The sequence below is a fragment of the Ornithodoros turicata genome, chromosome 3 (genome assembly GCF_037126465.1).
Source record: "Ornithodoros turicata isolate Travis chromosome 3, ASM3712646v1, whole genome shotgun sequence".
Classification (NCBI taxonomy): domain Eukaryota; kingdom Metazoa; phylum Arthropoda; class Arachnida; order Ixodida; family Argasidae; genus Ornithodoros; species Ornithodoros turicata.
Genome location: NC_088203.1, coordinates 70,479,344 through 70,499,212, shown reverse-complemented (window position 1 = coordinate 70,499,212; position 19,869 = coordinate 70,479,344). Strand labels below are relative to the sequence as shown.

The 19,869-nt window shown below is 46.2% G+C and overlaps 1 protein-coding gene and 2 long non-coding RNA genes across 3 annotated transcripts; 2 read left to right on the top strand and 1 right to left on the bottom strand.

Annotated features, from left to right (window-relative positions):
• Positions 1–691: 691 nt before the first annotated feature.
• On the top strand, positions 692–1,585 carry LOC135389614 (uncharacterized). The gene has a single exon (XM_064619648.1). The coding sequence runs from the start codon at positions 692–694 to the stop codon at positions 1,583–1,585; it is 894 nt and encodes a 297-aa protein (XP_064475718.1).
• Positions 1,586–7,856: 6,271 nt separating this feature from the next.
• Positions 7,857–8,776, bottom strand: LOC135387277 (uncharacterized). The gene is made up of 2 exons (XR_010421005.1): positions 8,674–8,776; positions 7,857–8,089 (listed from the first exon to the last, which is right to left on the bottom strand). It is a non-coding gene; the product is annotated as an uncharacterized LOC135387277 (long non-coding RNA).
• Positions 8,777–15,907: 7,131 nt separating this feature from the next.
• Positions 15,908–19,435, top strand: LOC135387276 (uncharacterized). The gene is made up of 3 exons (XR_010421004.1): positions 15,908–15,961; positions 16,417–16,510; positions 19,363–19,435. It is a non-coding gene; the product is annotated as an uncharacterized LOC135387276 (long non-coding RNA).
• The last annotated feature ends 434 nt before the right edge of the window (positions 19,436–19,869 follow it).

Sequence of the window (19,869 nt, the reverse complement as noted above, 5' to 3'; positions counted from 1 at the left end):
CTACGGCGTATCGCACGCAGCCTAGCGTACTCTGTATCGACGGCGGCAAATTTCACGGGAAGTTGGAAGACGCTTGTGGCACTGCGAGTGGCGCCGACCACCGCGCGGCAGAAGTCGCGGTGACTAGCGTCCAGCTCAGCGGAGCTAGACTCGAAGGCAGCCCTATAGTTGCTCCAGTTAGTCTATCTGACGGTGCGTCTCAGCTCAGCCTCCGGAGCGCCGCGGACGTTGATTAGCAGTGGAAGGGAATCGCTTCCAAGGGAGCCTGCGTCGACCTGCCAGGTGAAGCGTTGTGCAATCGAGTTAGACACTGCTGTGAGGTCTAAGCATGATGATATCAGCGGAGACTGTACAATTGTCGGGGAGCCATCATTGGGTCGGTGAAGGTCCATCTCCTCGAAGAGCATGGCGTACCTCAGTTTTGTTTGTGTTTTCTAGATAGCCATGTGATGGCATCTCTCGTAGAGTTACTCAGTGTAATCAGTGTGCACCGTTTGGGATAAGGATATGTATCAGCCACACTGCCAGCGACACCGCCAGCGCCTCTGGCGCAGAGGGCGCGACAAATAAATATCGGGCCAGTCCGATTCTGCCTTCCGACAGAACAGCAACCAGTTCTCCGTCTCCTTTCCTGCCAACCGCTACAACTGGTGACCCGAACGTGAGTCTTATCTGCTTTAACCACATCATCATGTCTACAGGAGACGGCGATCCCAATTTGGCACCACTAACCGCCCCCTTCAGCCCGGGTCGACAGCCTGCCACCGGCACCGCTGTCACTGTCAAGCTCCCACCCTTTTGGGATCGGAACCCTGCCACCTGGTTCATACAAGCCGAAGCCCAATTGCATCTGGCTGGCATTGCTGCACAATCCACCAAGTTCTATCATGTCATTTCCGCGCTTTCCCCATCTGCGGCTGAGGAGGTTTACGACGTCATTGCTTCGCCTCCCTTGGACATTCCGTACGACAAACTAAAGGCTGCCCTGCTCAAGCGAACGACCTGCTCGGACCGCGCGCGCCTTCAACAACTACTATCGGCCGAAGAGCTCGGCGACCGACGCCCTACACAACTGTTGCGCAGTATGAGGCAACTACTCGGCGACGGAGCATCATCAACCAGTGACAGTTTCATCCGGGAGCTGTTCCTACAAAGACTCCCGCGGAACGTTCAGATGGTTCTCGCCGCAACCTCGAACCTATCCACAGACGAGCTAGCCACTCTCGCTGACGCTGTCATGGAAGTGGCCTCACCGACTGTAATCAATGTAGACGTACCACCTCTGATTCCTCCTGCTCCCATGTCTGCTCAAGCTCATTCGCATGATCGTTCTCCATGTTTGTCTGCCATCGAAAACCTTACACAACAGGTGAACAGCCTCACCCACCTGGTCTCTGAGCTAGCCACGCGAAGCCGTTCACCCAGTCCCCGTCGCTACCGCCGTCAGTCGCGCTCTTCCCGCGGCCGCCGCTTCTCAAGCCCCAAGGCCAGCGGGATGTGCTGGTACCATCAGCGGTTAGGCGCCGAGGCCCGACATTGTTTTCAACCGTGCTCGTGGACGGGAAACGCCTCGCACAGTCACTAATGGCGACAGGTAGACAAGGGTTTGCGCAAAGTCGCCTCTTCCACATCGTAGACCGTGTGTCCCGCAGACGATTCCTCATCGACACCGGTGCTGACGTAAGCGTGCTGCCCGCCACTAAAGTTCATCGACGCCATCAGCCCTGCTTCACATTGTCGTCCTGTTAAGCATGACATTGTGCACAATGTCATTACCCATGGCCCACCAGCCCACTATAGTCCGCGCCGACTCGCCCTCGAAAAATACACTATCGCTAAGGCGGAGTTCGAGCATATGCTCGACCTCGGCATTATCCGCCCATCCAGCAGCAACTGGGCCTCACCATTACACATGGTGCCCAAGAAAACTGGTGACTGACGTCCTTGCGGCGACTAGGCCACAGCCCCCCCCCCCCGGGGGGGGGGGGGTGGCTGTAGCAGCCACACTGCCAGCGACACCGCCAGCGCCTCTGGGGCACGGGGCGCGGGAAATAAATCTCGGGCCAGTCCGGTTCTGGCTTCCGACAGAACAGCATCCAGTTCTCCGTCTCCTTTCCTGCCAACCGCTACAACTATAATGAAGTCACCCTGTGGGAGAGGTGCACAGCAGCTTCAATGTGTAGTTCACCAGCATAGTCAAGTGGAGGCTAACTAAATGAGGGGCATTGAGGAGCCCGGATGTTTGGATAACATACGCAGAACACTATAGTATACACACTACAATCGATAATATGAACTGCCGCCAGAAGCTGTTCTCTGCCTGCTGTTCGCAACTTGCTCCATTACAGTGATCAATGAAAGGGGCACTGAAAGTAAAGTGAACAACAAGCGTTGAGATTCTTCGACAGCATGAAACGTTCAACGAATTCCTGAGACGATTACTCGATGAATTTTGCTAATCACTCAGAGGGCTAGGCGCATTCTTTTGCATAATGGCGCTCAGATTTCACGTACGGAATTAATGCACTACAAAGGCTTCCAGGAATGCATTGAGAGGAGGAATAACCACCGTCACAGTCATCCACGCATCCAAAGTACCTAGCAAACAAACGCCACTATGTTACAATTTCGTACCGTCAAAAGGGCCGTCACAAATTCCTCCTGACGACAAAATTGCAATTGCATTTTCTGTTCCCATGTTAGTACCACCAGCATGGGCGCCGCTAGGATTTTCTCCAGAGGGGGGGGGGGGGGGCAAACAAATGCCGGCCTGTCGGGGGGTACGGGTGCCGCGAGTGCAGGGCGGGAGCGGAGGGCTGGTGCTCAACGTACGGGATATTCCTCTAGCTCTGGGTGTCGAATGCGCCTGCAACTATATTGTTTTGGCTCAGTTTTGGCTCAGTAACCCTATGCCTTCGGAATTTTTACGTTTTGCCGTTTCTCGGCAACGCCATCCCTTGTCCGTGCCAAGGCTCGCTCCTGATTTTTTGTTTCATACTACGTTTGCTGTCGCCACTCCTGCTGCCGTTTCCGTCAGCGATTATATAATACAAGATAAATATCCTCAGTCAGCGTAATGTACAGAAGGCCATGCCACTCACCTGTAACTGCTCACATGAAAAGCCAGTCATTTAATTAACGAGGAACAGAAGGTTCGTTACCTGACAGTCAAGCATTGAACTGCTGTCAGAGTATGGCTTCATCATATAGTGCTGCGAAGAAAACGCTTGGTCACATAGGACGACTAGACCCACGCTGACCCCTTGCATTGTCACTATGTACCAGCCCTTGTAGTTGTAATAGTCTGAGCCAATGGTCCTTTGGAAGCACATCTCAATGTGGCGTCCATCCAGAGCTCGGGAGCCTTGAGAGAATGCTGTTACCCTGTCAAGCCCACATAGGTGATTATGCTTGTGTTATGAGCTTCACAAACTGAGATTGTAGTTTACGTAGTTTATCCAGTAAAACTAAGTAAAACTCCCAGTACACCTAATTCACAAAATAAATGCTGACACCGAAAAGGTTCTTAACAATTCTGTCTTCTGCGGATGATGATAAGCGATAAAGAGCACCTGCCACTCTTTCGCAATGGCACAGCCAGCCTCATATCCGTGTCTCTCCTAGCCATCCTTTGGCAAACGCCCACCATGTAGCTGAACGTTGCACGACTGACGCGATAGTCCCGTTTCAGTTTATTGAACTCGTCTGCGATGTTGAGCAGTGTGGTTTCCGACCAAGACGCTGGCCGCCGGTAGCGGCGCAGTTGCTTCTCCCTTGTGCACAGTCGCAGGGCTGCAGTAGCTGTCAGAATTTTCACCTGTTGTCGTGCTAGTTTCCGCTTTCGTCGCTTATCATCTACCGCGCACAGCATCCAGTTCATACTGTGTTTTCCTAAGTCGAGACTGGAAGTAGGGGAGGTACAGAAAAACATTTCTGTCCCTCTCCCGCACCACATCGTTCTTCGATTTGCTCAAAGACATCGCTTGTTCAACACAACGTACACGCACAGTACAGACACGGCAGCACAAGAACAACAACAACATAGATGAATGGATGATGATGATGATGTGGGATGTTTCCCTGCGTTGAGTGCAGGACCCTACCCCATTCCAAAAAGGTTCACATGAAAGGATGACGAGGGAAGGAAATCCCTACAGTTCGTGAAGGAGGCCGGTGGCCCTCAGAAAGGAAAGAAAAGCGCCAAGAACTTTGCAGATGTTGAATGGCCTCTGATCCAGCATTTCTAGTTGACATTTAAAGGCCCGTCGCTCGCATACGTACTGGCTACAGTCTTCTATAATGTGTCGCATTGTTGCCGGGAAGCCACAAGTTGTACACAGCGCCGTGTTGCTGTGGCCGAGCCTATACCGGAGCGCAGGGGTGAATGCAACGCTAAGTCGTAGACGACGCACGAGAGACGTAAAGAGGCGAGGGAAACCGCCTGGCATCTCAAATAATAATCAACAGCATACAGAAGCGACCACCGGGTGATGTCATGACACCATTCCTGATGGACCGAAGACGACGTCAACGCGGACAGGAGGGAGCGTCTATCCCCGTTCGAAAGTATGATGGAGACTGCTGGCTGGAGGCAGCACAAGAAATATTTGCATGAAATATCTAAAACTCAACGAGGACAATGACAAGTACAACAAAATAAAAGGCTGAATAACGCGGGTAAGAAAAAAAGGGTGTAGTTCCGTATCCGGACCAATTGTTTTTAAAAATGAGTGGAAGCGTTAGGAAGGTCAATATTGCATAGAAGTGGAAGAAGGTCATATACTGAATCTAAAAATGTAAGAATTATAAAATTCAGTGGATTAGAAGTTTTTTATATGCATTTCAACAACCCCATCTGATGCGCTTCTAGCGCAGGAGAAACACGGTAATGCTAACTTAACGGATTCGAAACTTGCCATCAGGTAGGGTCGTTGAATTGGGCTAAATAACCCCCCTCCCCCGTCACGAACTAGGCGGTGGGGGCGTCGAGACTGTGCCTTGGGTTAAGTCAGAAGGTCCTCAGTAAAGATGGCGGATCGCCTCCCATAAAACAAGCGCTAAAATTTAATTTTTATACCGTATTTACTCGAATCTAGGCCGATAGTTTTTTCGGAAAAAGCGGGCACGGTTTTGGGGGGTCGGCTTAGATACGAGGATTTGGCTCCTCCGTAGTGCCATCGTCATCACGCGTCATACGCATCGCCGCCGCCGCCGCCTACCTGAGACGCGCGGGGCGCACGTGACTTTGTTTTCATTGCATCTGTGGCGTGGTTTCGAAACGTGGTGACTGTCTGCGACAACTTCTCGCCTTGGACTGTTCTGGCTATGGCCCCGAGTACGCGATGCCATTACACAGCCGCGTTTAAGCGGAAGGTTGTGCTAGCGGCGGAGAAGTCGTCGAATCTTCAAGCGCAAAAGCGCAAGCTGCAACCGTTGGATGTGGCCATCAATAAGCCATTTAAGGACAGGCTCCGCAAGTATTATACGGACTGGCTTTGCGAGCAGGACCACCAGTTAACACCAACGGGTCGGATAAAGCGTGCGTCGCTAGGGCAGGTAGCGAGCTGGATCGCCGCTGCGTGGGACGACATCCCGGCTGAACTTATCGTGCGCTCGTTTCGAAAGTGTGCAATTTCGAATGCGCTGGACGGCAGCGAAGACTGTGCGTTGTGGGAAGAAGAAAGCGATAAGGAGCTGAGCAGCGACGACGACGATAGGGACTAAACATACAGCGGCATGTACATAGATGTAAATAAATAGTTTTGATTCACGTATCCGTCGGCTTACATTAGGGGAAAGTTTTTATTTTTTTTAGGCATGTCGATTTTCGGGGGTCGGCTTAGAATCGAGGCCGGCCTAGATTCGAGTAAATACGGTACGTTCCACGCACTGTACGAAGGTCATTTCTGTTTGATTTCGTTAATTAGTTCCTCTTTTACGTAAGAGCGTTTGATCTTTGTTTTTATTCCTTTTTCTTTAAAAAAAGCCAGTGGTCCCGATACGGAACTACATCCGAAAAAAGCACGGCGACGCACGAAAGAGCAGAAGTACAGCAGAAGAGATCGTGTGAATTAGTGTCGTGAACATACTTCGCGATTCGGCTGAAATGTAAATTTGGAAATGCGAAACAGTAGTAAAAATGTCGAGTTGCGTACGGAATACAGACTTGTACACGTTACCGAAAAAAAAGGAAGTAAATACCGTTACCCGTTACCATGAAAAAAAGGAACTAAATACGTTACCCGTTACCAAAGTAACAAAAGGAACGCGTTCCCGTTACTTTTACGTTACCACGCTATTACAGAGGCACAACCATGTCAAAATTGACACTTGCTTCATTTGGTCCGATTTCCAAGAAATTCGCTTTGAAAAATAGTTGGTACTCGAAATGGGCATCGGTTATTTTTGGTGCGTTTGCTCGAGAGAGCCTCTGTGGCAAGACTGAAAAATTGCTGTGGAAAGGCATGGTTGCATCAAATACAGCCACCTTTGTTTGATGCATGTGTTGGATGCGCCTGATTAGTAGCGAGGCTGACTTTCCTTCTTTTTTTGTTCTGTGAATTCAAGGTCAGCAGCTGCTTTTATCCCCCTATTTTGGCACCACTGTTAGGAGGCTACGCGACGTCAGCGCGATATTGTGCGTTTATGTAAACTGATAAATGCTACACCAACGTCTACAAGCCGTTGTATAAGCTGGCTCTTCACTGTTAGAAAAATTTATACCTTTCGGGGGATAAACGGCTTGTCCCAGAGCGCATACCTTTTGAGGTATAAACGCTATACCTTCCTCAAGGTATATCATCTTTATACCTCCCTGAAGGTATATTATTTGCACCTCAGGGTATAAAGATATACCTCCTTCAGGGTATATGTTGAAGACCTTGTGGGTATAATTGAAGAAAACGGTAATATGCGATGTGTTTCAGCGTCATATCCGAGTGGCGGCTTCCCAGCGCAGCTTTCCACAAATATTGAAAAAAAAAAAAAAGGACCAAAGGAACGATAACAAAAAAAAAAAAGAATACCTGGAGACTCTCACGCACAAACTCATAAAGCATGGATGTGAATCGGAGAGGAAAGAAATTAAGCAACAATTAGCATTAAATTGGAAACCAAGAAGCAACACCAACAAATATTAGGAAAAATATTTCCAAGAGCAGTTAGCATTTGCTGGAGAACAGATACATATATACAACACACCGCGGCTACACATGGTGGAGACCATCCTTCGCCCGGGAAGCAACTTAAGAAGTGAGGGCGTGTAAATTTATTTATTTTGGGATCAAACAGTTGGATTCCAAATGTCACTACCCAATATAATTAGAATGCTACTGTATTACTTACTATGTTTTTAAATCAACTTATTGTTTAACTGAGATGATATAGTCGCCGTCACAAATTAACGTGATCCCAGATGTTGCGGAAGAAAAGGTATACAAAACGCTGAAGGTATAATCCTAACATAGAACTACTTTTTTACACCCTCAGCTGCCGCAGAAGGTATAGAATCAGAGATCTATACCTTACACATGGTTTAAACAGGGTATAGACAATGGTGATGAGGTATAAATGTCCTACTCGGTAACATCTCATTACGGCCGAGGTCTCATTACGGCCGAAAATCCTTTAATCCCCAAGTGTCTCGTTACGGCCAAAGTCCCAATACGGCCGAAGGCAGTCTCATTACGGCCGAAGATGTCTCATAACGGCCAAAAAGAAAAAAGAAGCATCCACCATATTAGCTGTGTATATACTGTGTTTTATGCTTCCCAAAATGTGTCCGAGGCGGTGTGCCCCCACGGCTTGTGTCACACACAATGGTTCATGCGCACAATATTGCAACAGTGTTTCATGCATCCCTCGTGAAAAATGTTTTTATTGTCATATGTGTCACATGATATTTGTATGTGTTACGCCATTTTCTCTTGGTATTCAAGTAACATCCTACTCGTTGGTTCTGTGAACAACCTGTGTGTGTGTGTGTTCTGAAAAGTACTCCACAAGGGAGCCCACTGGGAGCTCCAGGAGCCACATGACCTATGGCCATGATCTTCTCCCCCACTAGCTGCCTTCTACAATTTACGTCCACCTGAAATTTAAAAAAAGTACATAAGGCACTGAACAAAATGACATATGCTCTTGTTTGATGATGACCATAAGACATATGCTGTCAAGCAGACTTTTTTTTCCATATATTCAAAACATATTCAAGAATTATGGACAACAATGACAATTACGTCATAATGATGCAGCTGCATAGCCAGGAAAATATTTCAGGAGGTGTTTTATGAGGCTTGACATGGGGTGGAGGAGTCCCCCTCGTCAGTGCTTTATCCAGACCCCCTGCACCCCCTAACTTTTTTGCCTGTGCACACCCTACAGGGGGTGCCCTTGCGATTTCAGCTTCAGATACGTCTGCAATGATATGTTAAGCTGTAATGACGTAACTATAATGATGACCTCCCCCCACAATTTTTTCCAACACCCCTCTCGTGCTTGGGATTCTGGATAAACAACTGCCCCTTGTTCATTTTTGTGGGGCACTACATTAGAGCTTATGCCACTGCACTGATGTCACAATGTTATAAGTGTGTGTGACTCTGGGCATTCGGAATTCCTCTAAGCTACAATATGTAAATTCAGAATATCCGAAGGGTAAGCATGAGATGTTACCTGCAGGCTTCATGCTGAAACGCGTGTACGCAAAACACTTCCGCCGTGGTGGGCGACGTCGTTAGTGTAATCATACACGCAAGGCAATTGCGGGCACATGCTGTAGTGGCAGCAACCTGAAAACGATACATTTTCTTGTTATATATGAGTAATCAAAAATATGCATTCCCACATGTTTCGTTTTGTCGTTTGTAGGGAGCTCTAGTAAGGGCACAGCACTTGGTTGATCACATGCAAGCCACAATGCGAGAGGTGCCGATATTTCGATTACGCGATCAAAAATGAAAAGTCTAGAACCATGCACGCTTCCCAACATCCTGAGACATGACACCCATGACATGACACCATGTATTCACGTATAGTGTAATGTGAAATGATATGCAGGAATGAAAAAGATGCCAACATACCTGTAATCCAGTGTCTCATAAGTTTGCTTCGTTTCCTGCAGCTACAATGAAGTGCAATGCAGGATTTAAAAGTTTCGTTTCGCCATGATGCTCACCGCACATTGCTGCACATTTCGCAAGCATCACGCAATCCCACGTGACCTCTTTTTGATCAGTGAAAATAACTCGCGTCATGGACATGCATGTTCATCTCAGCGCTAATCACGTTTTGCATGCTATAGAAGGAGGGGCGATCAATACTTTTCCTTTCGTGTTTTGATATCTTATTATATATACTCTCACTCTCACGCTCTCACTTCGGAAGTTGGATGGTGTCTAGCAACGTTGGGTATCTCGTTTCTTGTGTTAAGCTCCAGCTCCATCCATCCATCCATGTGTTAGCGATCAGTTGTAGCCACTGATCTCTATCTATAAAGGCTGGATGGCGCATGGGAGAGGGGCTCGCGGGGGAGAGGCGTGCATTCGGGCCGCCATGTTGGGAGGCCCTAAAGCGCAGTGTGCGCCCATAGAAAACAATGGGAGGCAACGGAGATTGTGAGTATTTATAGCGCTGCAGGCGTTGATCGTTCTTGTCATGACACAATTTTGTCAGGTGCCAGTATACTGATGTATCCTAACAGTGTTTCACAGGTGTCCTGCCGTTTGATTCTTAATTACGTTATGTTTTGCATTCCGAAACTAGACCGTCACCGCAGTGCAGCGCTGGGGATTGTACTACAGTACGTTTCCCAGCCAATATTTCAACAAGAAACGATGTGAGGTTAACAACCACCATGTATGTAATATCCCGTGCTGCGTTCTGGACAAAAATTGTTCCATAAAGAACGGTCCGGGAAAGAATATACTCGCATGGCAGAAAGAGATCGTTCTGTAGAATCACAGCCGTTGTTTTAGCCGTGTATCGGTTTCGTATGATTTATATCAAGCACCGCCGCAGAAAGTGTCTTTTAGTGAACGACTGCGGTGCTTTGCCTCGCAAATATGGACACACCGAAGCAGCCCAAATACGTTGTGAGCGTGATTTAATTGCTTCACGCAATTAGAACACGCTCGTTAGGACAGTTAATCAGGTAGTGATGTAAGCTTAATCAATTAAGTTACTTAAAAGTGGTAACACCTGCTTGAGACACAAGATTTACCTCTTTTTGAAGTACAGCCCTTCTATGTTTGTTTGTTTCTTCCTTCATTTGTTCTGATTATTTGCAGGCGCGGTTGTGCCAAACTGAATGTCCTTCTCGAGTACTCACATGCTTTTGCTGAATACAACTGCAGCGTGAGCAAAGCTGCTTAGGAACGGGGGCCTGCTATCCAGTGCTGACTTTGTCATGCTTGTTATGTGGAGCACGTTCGAAAAAATGCAGCTGCACATCTGAAACTCCAATGAGTATCATCGTCATCTAAAAGAGAGCGTCGTAGCACCGTTGTGAGACCAGACACGCTTTCTGAATATCTTCTATGGCACCTTCCGCAGTTTGTACAATTTTGTTCAGCATCGAAGTCTCTCATAGGAACCACTTTGCATTAACTGTGACTCCCATCTTACATTTTGATGTGCAAGGGCCTTCGTGCACTACACACGTATGGTCTGCAACAGGATAATTGCAGCAGGACGATTTGGAGCTTGAAACAGTTGTGATTTTGTCATTTTGGCCCTCGTGTACCCCGTCTGTGAAACGTAAACAAAAAAAATCTAACACGATATGCTTTTGTAAAGAAGGTCACTGATGGTGAGTAAAGAGAATATACAAGTTCAAGTTTATTCAACATTTTATATCATACATTATATTATTCAACATTTTATATCAAGTCAAGTTTATACAACATCAAGTTTATTAAAGTTATTTCTTGCACTTATGCGTTTCAGGATACAATGAACGTGCAGGGAGGTCACAAAAGACTACATTTATTGTTTTATGACCTTGCTACAATGCCAATATATATTTTAGGAATGACAATGGACAGGTACTCTCTCTAAATTTGTAGCACTCAATTTTAGGTTAGAATGAGCAATGAATAGCAACTTCCCTCCTGGTATTTTCTTATATATGATGAATTTTGAATTTAATGTGATCAAATATTTGTTAATATAATAATATATATAAGAATATAATATGTGATAAATGAATGTGATCAACAGTAGATGTAAACAACACCAGTAGCCAGAGAAGTGCATTCTCAAGAAATAATTTTCTTCTTATAGCATATATGTGCATGCCTATTAACTGAAACAATTATCACGGTTCTCACGGTTTTAATTTCTGAGAGTGTACTGTAGAGACGGCTTAGATCTACAACTGTTAATACAAGGTATTATATACTGTGAATACATTTAAAAATCCCATGTGACACATACTTTCTGGAGGTGCTGTGGTAATCAAAGTTTGTGGGCATTACGCAGGTTCTGCACCCATTTCTTGAGTATGTCGAAGCAGCTGTGAAGTAACCTGCATTGATGATGATTATTCCAATTTTTATGGTGCATCGACAACAAAGGAAATAATACATCAGAACATTGGTTTGGGTGCAACCAGTTAAAAATAAATATGTTGTTTAATAAATGCATTGGATAAATGTTAAAACATCAGTTTAAAACATGGTTTACAATCCCTGTATCTTCTAAAAATTAAAAAGATGAAAAACTATTCTAAAAAGAATATGGGGAACTCTTCTAAAAAGAATTATAATCTCTAATTATTATATTGCTGGGTGAAGGAGCCTAAAGTGTAAGGTGTGTTTCTGATGTGAACATGTAAGAAAATATGCAAAACTGAGAGAGGCTAACCACAGTGCGTGCACTGAGGTTGTTCCTTCCTGTAAAGTAGAAACCAGTGGATGAGGAACGTGATACTTACCTCTACACCCAGCCGTATCACACTACACAGATTATTCACTGGGTAGCCCTCATGATGAAACCTGTATTGAGAGACCACTTTTGCCTTAAAAGCTGCTTCAAATAGCACGACACGCTACAAATTATTACTATCGTAACAAGTTAACGATACAGCTCAGACAAAGGCGTTATTCAAGTCGCGCCACACCACCGTTACGTAGGATTCTTTGTCACAAATCAAACCAAGGCACAAAACAATACCAATACATGAAAAAAGGTGACAATCGTGGTCTCATTATGACGTAATACCGAACTTGTGCGTGAAGGTAATTCAAAGAAATGAATGTGGCACTTGCTTCCGCAGAGAACACCGTGTACCATGCTAGCAATACATGCAAAAAAGCGCTCGAGTGCTCGCACATATATTGATGACAACACTACCTGTGTAGTGTGTAGTGTCTTTCAAGCATATTATGCACTCAAACTGTATTCGCCGCCGGGTAAAATGCAAGTGTGCTCGATTGAACGTCGGAAGAGCGATCAAGCAACCTGCATCCAGTGCTCGTTTTGGGCAAAAAAACACTTCATAATGGTCAACTAAATATACAGAATGAACGCCTATTTATTCCTCGATAAAGAGTGACTCACCTGTATAAATTTAGGCCCTGTAACCTTGCCAGTACGGTTGGTACGACCGTAATTGCAAGAAGTTGCCATGATCGCTGCGGCCATGGAGGAAGGAAACACAGGAGCGGCCGTTTCTTCCTTCCTTCCTTATTATGGGTTCGAGCAGATTTCCGTGGGACCCCTCTGGCGGTCGCTCCTGTCAAAACCGCCATTACTTCCTGTCCACCACGTGATCCTCTCTAAAGTTTCGGTTTGGCAACGCTTTGTTGTTTGCGCTGCTTTTCGTGCTTTTCCAATGTCACTTACTCTTAAAATGTGAGCACAACTGCAGAAACAACGTTTTGTTAACGTGTCCTTACCGCGGTTGCGGCTGTCGTTCAACAGAAAGCAGCTCGGTCACGGGAATAACGTTTCCTTCGTAAGCACGTACTTGACCGGTTGTTTCGTACCCCTGTCTGTGAAAGAGTCATCTTGAATCGTTCCTTTGCAAGCTGGCGCTGTGCTACAGCTGCAGATTCAATTGTTTTCCTAAATCGTTGTACAAATTTGATTACTGGCATGCTTTACCACTTCAGCAACAAGCACACAAAAACGAGGCCACGTCGTCACACAAACATCGCTGCCGCGAATGATGTTTATAGTCCTGCGTGGTTGTCCTGCAGACACTGACAGGTCTTGTAGTAGAAGAGTAAACCAAGAGTAAACCTCCGAACACACACAAATAAAGATGGACGCGCGGCGTTCGTCACAATGCAGATATCTGAACTGCAAGACAATCACGGCTCCCGTCGTCTGCTTTGGGAGCTGGCCTGCGCATGCTCTTGGGGTCACGTGAGCGGTCACATGGTAGACAGGAGCATCCCAGAATGTAGTGCGAAGCTGGCACGCCCGTCCCAATCGCAAAAAGTTGGAAGGGCCGCCCCTGTGTTATGGTGAGCTAGAAGGACTGGTGTGTTGAACGGCGGTTGCAAACGGGTCGCGCCGACGGGCCTGCCGACAGGTGGCTACGAAGGGCTCCGCTCGCTGTCGCGGCGCACGCCCTCGTGGTCACGTGGCCCCATGTGCAAACAGCACCGCGGAGAACCCGGGAGTATCTGCGATAGGCGAAATTGAAGCAGTACGCTGCAAATTCGAGGAAAAGAAAGATGTGCGCGTGCTGGTGCATCACGCTGCGCACACATCGTAAACTTGATAAACTGATAAACTTGATAAACCCTCAACATAGCTTTATCAGAATGTCACTGGAAAGACGTGTGATTTGTCGCTTTTGTGTCCGAATGCCAGAAGCGTAAAAAATAAACTTGATGATTTCTGTGCGCTTTGTATACGATAACTCCTGATATAATTATGGGATGTGAATCATGGCTTGATGATTACGTGATTGATTCCAAAGTGTTTTCCCCGAACTATACGGCATTTCGAAAGGATAGAAATAGCCATGGTGGCGGAGTATTCATTTGTGTACGCAGTTCTATGCACGCTGAGGAAATTCAGATTAATTTTGACAACTGTGAGTCTGTATGGTGTCGTCTCTTGTCGAAAGGGAAATCTATTGCATTCTGTTCTTTTTACCGTCCGCCAAGCGCAGGCGAAGAATGTTTGAGAAATTTGTGCGATCAAACATCTTTTATCTCTGATGATATCAGATAAAAACGTTATCTAAATGTATTCGTAACGCAATTCGCAAAGAAAAACGGTCATATTTTACAAGACTTAAGTTGAATTTGGTGGGCAGTTCAAAGCTATTGTGGAGGTACATAAAATTTATGAACAAGGCGCCCATGGGCATTCCTTCAATTAAAACGCCTCACGGTCTTATTGATAACGGTCTCGCTAAAGCTTGCACCTCAAGTAACTATTTTCAGTCTGTGTTTCGCTCTCCTGGTGTAGCTTCACACCCTGAGTAGAACGTACACATTGCGGAGCCCATACTACCCGTAACCCTGCAAAAACGCAATTTCATATTCACCTTACGTACGATCTGCGCATTTAAAATCCATACTGGGATGGGTGTCTTTGGAGTCTCGGAGAACGCAAGCTCGGTTGAAATTTCTCCGTGATATTTATTTCCATCTTTCTGGTATTCCTTCTCGTAACTACTTGTTCCCTTCTAATTTTTTTTTGTAGACGCCTAGATCACGTACACAAGATTGAACCTTACCGTTATAAATCAACAATTTTTCAAAACTTTTTTTTTTTTGTTAGAACGATCCCTGATTGGAACAGCCTCCCTCGTGACTTAATTCATTCTGCCTCCAGGGACATTTTCTTGAAAAGAGTGCACGAATTTCTGTTGCGTAAAACGTTATTGTAGTCTTGTAACTTGAAATGATGTTCATTTGTATGCACTGTTATGTTCTCCTCTCCCCTACATAGTGCCACTCACGTGGAATTGCAGGATACTTGAAATAAATAAATAAACTGCTGACAACGAAGCGAGCTTGAAACAAATGACTCCTCCAAGTACCCGTACCATACAATAAGGATCGAGCCCCCCCTTTACAGCCGCCAAATGTTTTGTGACACTCGCACCCTTTGTTTCCTACCCACCTCTAGAGGGGTTATTATTGCAAGTGTAGTCTTGACGTGTGGCAGCAGCGCTGCCTGCACCACTACTCTGAGTCACGCAATGAAACGCATCCATACACCAACAACTTTAATTTTAAGATTAGGAATGGAGAGTTTCACTAGGCATTGGAAGCTGTCATGATGCCTTTGTATTCATAATGTTACGTTACGAACATCATGCAAAAAGCATGAAACAGCGAAAGCAAACGAAAACAAAGTTAAACTGCGCGAGAGCTCGCGGCTCCTAATGCCGCGATAGGCCATCCACCAACGCTGTTTGGTTTCTAAGTCGGCACGATGCAAGGTTCGGCGTTTCACGGGAAGGCACGTGAATCGAAGCAGAAGAGCTTCTCGAAGCCCCACAAAAATCGTTCCGCAAGGTGCGCAGCGAGCGTCAGCGCATCCATGTAAACAATCTTACGTCACCGGGTGCCATTTCCGCGACCAAGCGTTCCCATGCATTGGATAGGCCGGTAAGCACACCACTCCTTCTAGCTCACCATACCTGTGTTTCCTTCCTCCATGGCTGCGGCGACTGTTGTGGGCACCGTAAGATGGCGGCCGGTTTCATCACGCTCGCGCTCCCTATCCGCGATCCAGCCTTTTACAATCGAGATCAGTGGTTGTAGCAAGAGTATCGAGAGACCGTGGTTGTAGTTTACGACGCAATAATATTATCTATCGATTTGTAGTGCTGTAACGTGCAAATTAGCGGACTTAAGCGGCACTTTATTTTCCGTCGTTGTCTTTCGAACAGCGCGTATTGTTCCGGGGAAAATTGAGTTGGTTGAATGAATCGTCATAGTCCCAACGTATATCGCGCTGTGTTGACCAAGACCGAGAACAAAGAATTCTGGTGAGTTATGCTTTCGTAGACTGTCTAGTTTAGCAGTGTGTTATCCACACATAGTTGCATTCTGATACGAGTAATTCGACTGAATCAGAACAGCCGAAGTGCCTGTAATAGATGTAGGTGGGTATGTGTTAGTAGATTTGCACCGTTTGTGGTTCGTTGCGCGTTTGCGAACAACAAATTCATTCGAAGTTAAGACACCGATAATACCGCACCGTACAGCAGCATTTATCATTGTGAGCCATATTTCATTTTTTTTAAATTTGTCGTCATATTTGTTCAAAAATAAAAGCACAAGTCGGCATACTTGATCTCCTCGAATTGCTTACCGCGAACATCTGCAAATATTGCGCAGGCTTTTGCACTGTACTAAGCGCAAAAGCATATCTGATTACAATAAATATTTCAAGAGGAAGTCATTTAAGTACATTGTTATTTATAGCTATTTTCCATTTCAGTCATGTTATGTGGGTACGCGAAGGATTCCGAAAAAAAAACAAAAAAAAACATGGCTAACAGGATGTTGCTGCCCAGGGAGTCTTGGCTGAAGAGGTGAGCTGTTAAGATTACCAATTGTATCATACGGTTCTGTTGTGAAGTGAAAAATTGTGTATAGTAGTGCACGAGAGTTAATTCGTGCACTACTTTTATAAGAAGAAACGAGAAAAGGAAAGTCATGCATGCATCATTTCATGAATTGTAATGTATCACTGTTTCATATTCACATGTTTCCATTAGGTGAATGAACTAATGCAACTAAATTCATCTCATGGTTATTGTGGTATCGTAACCCTTTATTCCAGAGCCTATACAAAAAGCATCCTTCTTCGTCGTTGCCCGAACTAGAATGTTCTTGCCACGTCGCGCTCGAGCCTAGCCAGCAAATCGTCTTCCTTCACTTCACTCATACAACACAACACAACATATGTCCCCCCTTTGAAAATGTTTACAATGGGTAACGCTCGGGTGGACGACGATTTCGTTGAGAGCGCCGAGGTGGAGGACTGGCAGCGTGACTGTCTTCGTTCCTGGGATACACCGTGGGTGTGAGCTGACCTGATGAGCCGGCTGGATCCGTTGAACCAGACGGAGTCGGCCGGGAGGCGGACAACCGTGAAGCATTCCACGTTCGTCCATCGCCCGTCCTGTATGTCGCCGGGCCCACTTTCTCCTGAATGCGCAGTGGAGAACTAAATGACGATGAACCTTTGGGCTGGCTTCCCGGGAGTCTAACCCTGACGAAATCGCCACCTTCGAACGCCGGCTGCTTAACCCTGTTTCGTGAGTCGAAGTTCTGCTTCATACGCTTTTGATAGTCTTTGACCCTCGTCCGCAGCTTGGTCATTTCTTCAATGATGTTACCCTCAAGGCAAGGAAATCCCACGACGTCCAGGCACGTCCTCATACGCCTTCCATGTAACAATTCTGCAGGCGAAAGCTGTGTAGCAGCATGCGGTGTGCTCCTATAAATGCCGAGAAACTCCGGCAAGTCACGAAGTATGGTGCCTTGTTCTGAAGCGCTAAGAAGTATGAAGTCCTTCAGCACCCTGTTGAATTGTTCTATTTGTCCATTGGACTGAGGGTAGTAAACCGACGACTGGCGATGCTGGATGCCTCTGTCTTGTAGAAAAGACTTAAATGCATGTGATCGGAATTGACTGCCGCGATCAGAGACGATGATGTCTGGATACCCTTCCCTTGCGAAAAGTTGGCGGAGAAATGCGATTACTGTATCCGTCGTGACTTTTGGCGTCATTTTGACCTCAGGCCATTTGCTGTAATAGTCTACGGCAGTGATGGCGAAACGGCATCCTGACGGTAAGTTGCTGAAGGGTTCAACCAGGTCGATTCCAACTTGTTTCCAGGGTCCGGAAGGAAACGGTACGGGTTGCAGCGGCGCATGTCTTGTAACGGCTGTTTTATCCGCCGTGCTGCAAATATGGCAAGCTCGAACGTATTCTTCTATCTCCAAGTCCATCTTTGGCCACCAGTAGCGCATGCGAATCCGTTGCTTCGTACGTACTATTCCTGGGTGTGATTCATGACTCAGACTGATGATTCGCTTCCGGAGTGCTGTAGGAGGTACTACTTTTTCTCCTCTGGTGACGATACCCTGGATAGTAGAAAGCTCTTCCCGGACGCAATAGTAAGGTGCAAGGTTTTTGTCCTCCCTTGCCGCCGACGGCCAAGAAGTAGTGCAGAGTTTCAGGAGGTTAGTCATAACGGGGTCGTTACCCGTGCTATCCTGTAGCTCAGATAGTGTCAGTGGAGACAGTTGGAGTTGCTGAATGTAACAAACCAACTCTGATTCGTCGGGTGAGGCGCAGGGTGCTTTCTCGGTGTTGCTCAGTGGCATGCGCGATAGTGCGTCGGCCACCGTGTTGTCCTGCCCCTTCTTGTACTGAATTTCGTAATTGTATTGCAACAACCGTGCAGCCAATCTGGCAATCCTCATTGGTTGACGTCCGTAGCCCTGAGTCGACAGCAATGTAACAAGCGCTTGATGGTCGGTCCGCAGAAGGAACCGCCTTCCAAATAAGTAGATCTGCCATTTCTCGCAGGCCCAGAGGCATGCGAGAGCTTCTTTTTCGCCTGTAGAGTAGGCCTCTTCCGTAGAAGACAAGGATCTTGATGCGAAGCATACTGTTCTGAGACCTTCAGGATGTTGCTGTTGAAGAACGGCGCCAAGCCCGCAATTGGAGGCGTCAGTCGTAACGACCGTGGGCAAGGACGAATCAAAAAGCGCTAACGGGATGCAGTCCCTCATAAGTAACTTGACACTTTTGAAAGCATCTTGCTGCTCAGAAGTCCAAGTGAACGGGACACCGTTCCGAAGGAGTCGTCGTAGCGGCTCTGTCACAGAAGAATAATGAGGAATAAACTTCAAGTAATAACTTGCAAGGCCCAGAAACGAACGAAGTGCTGATACGTTCTGCGGACTGGGTGCCTGAATAATGGCTTCCAACGTATCCTGCGATGGCTTCAACGTGCCGTTAGCTATCCTGTGGCCCAAGAACTGTACTTCCTGAACGCCAAATATGCATTTCTTCTTGTTGAGACGTAACAGTGAGCTTTCTAGCCGCTGGAGAACCATGCGGAGATTGTTGTCATGATCCCTGCGGTTTTTCCCAAAGACAAGAATGTCGTCCAGGTAGTGAATTGTTCCTTCACAACCCTTTAAGACAGTAGATAACATTTTCTGTGTTTCCATTGTGTTTACCTGGAAGTCACATTTTTTTCTTTTTTTTTTGTCTAGATGAAGGTTTATGTTAGCCTTGTATGAAATAACAGACACATATCAACATGTATGCAGCTTGTGCACATTAATACCAGCCATGTAGAGTGAAATGCCTGTTTTTTTTAAATGTTCTAGCCTATTCACGGTTGCTCTTTGCGTATTGCAGGTCTACTCATTCCAGAAGCAAGAATTGTACCATTGTAGAGCGAATGGAAATAAACGGGAGTAATGGATGTGCGCAAAATTGTTTTGTTATTCGCTATGAACTTCGTCTTTCCCTGAAATGTGAGTTGCATCTGCGCAAATTTCTAGAGAACGAGAAGTGGAAACACGTTCCGGAAAGGGTAACATGGCGTTTAAAGCTCGCGATTTGCATCTGCGCAACCTTCGTTCATATTAAGTGGAGAAAAAAATACTGTGTCCAATAAGTGGTACATATTACTACTCTGACACTGTTATACTGACATCTAATACTTGCTGCTGTTATGGTCTACGTATTTAAAGCGATTGTGACATTCTGATAGACATGATTCATTACACATGCACACGATGTACTACATGTCACAGTATTGAGGAAAAAAGAATTGTAATGTCGTAGTCTGTGATTTATACAACGTCGCACGAACTAATTTGTGTAATTTTCAATGAGTTACACTTGCACTTGGTGTCATTC

Coding starts and splice junctions, on each gene's coding strand:
- LOC135389614 (XM_064619648.1), top strand. CDS start 692: ATGTCTACAGGAGACGGCGATCCCAATTTGGCACCACTAACCGCCCCC.